The 1,769-nt window shown below is 51.7% G+C and overlaps 1 protein-coding gene across 1 annotated transcript in view; it reads right to left on the bottom strand.

Annotated features, from left to right (window-relative positions):
- Positions 1-265: 265 nt before the first annotated feature.
- STK36 (serine/threonine kinase 36) overlaps positions 266-1,769 on the bottom strand; it is a gene marked incomplete at both ends in the record, with an annotated part of 9,863 nt that continues 8,359 nt past the window's right edge. Inside the window, 3 exons of the mRNA XM_009871836.1 lie at positions 266-336; positions 1,153-1,324; positions 1,748-1,769. The exon at positions 1,748-1,769 is cut by the window's right edge and continues 74 nt beyond it. Coding sequence (XP_009870138.1) covers positions 266-336; positions 1,153-1,324; positions 1,748-1,769 — 265 coding nt within the window. The remainder of the gene's footprint in view (positions 337-1,152; positions 1,325-1,747) is intronic.

Here is a 1,769-nt window from a genome sequence, read left to right as displayed (position 1 = left end):
TCATGACCAGCTGCCAACTGGCTTTAACTCTTCTTTGGACTCGGCCATCTAACTGGTTTTTTACCAAGCAAAGCCTATGCCCATCCGAGCCAAGAGCAGGCACTTTCTCCAGGAGAATGCTGTGGGCAACAGTGTCAGATGCCTCACTAAAGTCAAGGTAGGAAACATCCACAGCCTTTCCTTCATCCAACAAGCAGGTCACCCTGTCACAGAAGGAGATCAGGTTTATCAAGGGCAGGTCCTGTTTAACAAACCTGTGCTGACTGGGCCTGATCACCTGGCTGTCCTGCATGTGCTGCACAATGGAACTCAGCATGATCTGCTCCATCAGCATCCCTGGCACTGAAGACAAACTGACAGGCCTGTAACTTCCCGGATCATCCCTCCATCCCTTCTTATAAGAAGGGTGGCTATATAGGCCAACTTCCAATCAGCTGGGACCTCCCCAGTCAGCCAGAACTGCTGACAAATGATGGACAGTGCCTTGGTGAGCACCCCTAACACTTCTCTGAACCCCATCTGGCCCCACAGATTTGTGCACATTGATGTGGAGCAGCAGGTCCCTGGATTGTGGGGGGGACGTTTTGCTCCTGGCCTCTGTCTCTCGGCTTGGGGGACTGGCTTTTCTCAGTAAAAGTGTTTCTGTCACTAAAGACTGAGGCAAAGAGGGCATTAAGCACCTCAGCTTTATCCTCGTCTTTGGTTCCTGTATTTCCTCCTGAGTCTATTAGGGAATGGAGGCTCTCCCTGGTCTTCCTTTTGCTGTTAATGTATTTATAGAAACTTTTCTTGCTGTCCTTTACCTCCAAAGCCAGATTAATTTCTAGCTGGGCTTTGGACCTTCTAATTATCTCCCTGCATAACTTAACAATATTCTTGTACTTGTTATGAATGGCCTGCCCCTTCTTCCAGAGGCCATAAACTCTGCCTTTTTCCCCTGATTTTCAGCCAATTTTTTCTCTGATTTTGATCCAAATCATGATCACATCTCCCATAGTGAACTTCTCTGAAGCACAAACACCCTTTCTTGTTCCTCCACACGCAGCTAAGCTGACCTGCTGCCAACTGGGCACAGCATGGGCCAGCCCAGCCCTCTCTCCACAGAGGACAACAGCAATCCTCGAAAAAAAAAAGTAGTCCCACAGCTCTTACCGTGAGGGGAGAGGAGATTCCAGTCTGGCTCTGCCATGGGATGACACACCCCTGAGGGGTCTCCCTCCACCACTGCCCTGTCGCTGCCCACGCAAAGCACTGCAGCAACACAATGCCACACCACGCTCCACAGCTCTGAGCAGGGAAAGCCCTGCTCCACAGCCACATCCTCCTAGAAGTGAGGAGGCAGATGTCAGAGGGCTTCACGGTCCCCTGTGGCTCCCCAGGGTTCTGGTTCATTTCCCTGTCAGCCCCACAGTTCTGGGCAGGTCAGGGCTGGACAGACACAGCTCAGGGGGAGAAGCAGGGACCAGGCAGCTGACAGCATTGCTGTGCCTGCTGATAGCACCACTCTCAGAGCATCTCTGCCTGCTCTCACTCCAATGTATCTGTGAATTGTCCCTCCCTGCTCACCACTCTCCCACCAACCTTCCAGAGCTGCACAGACAACCCAGGGTCATTAGGTTACTTTCATGAGGTTGCATAACTCAGCCAAAGCTGACCAGGTCCCTGGTTTGCATCCAGTACCAATCCACATTCAGGGCTTTTTGTCCCCACATCTTTTGGCAGGGACCAGACAAATGTAGACTGGTACCTGGGCAAGCACCTTCAGCAGG

This window comes from Apaloderma vittatum, unplaced genomic scaffold, assembly GCF_000703405.1.
Source record: "Apaloderma vittatum isolate BGI_N311 unplaced genomic scaffold, ASM70340v1 scaffold24996, whole genome shotgun sequence".
NCBI classification, from domain to species: Eukaryota; Metazoa; Chordata; class Aves; order Trogoniformes; family Trogonidae; genus Apaloderma; species Apaloderma vittatum.
This window is presented reverse-complemented; position numbering and strand designations above follow the sequence as displayed.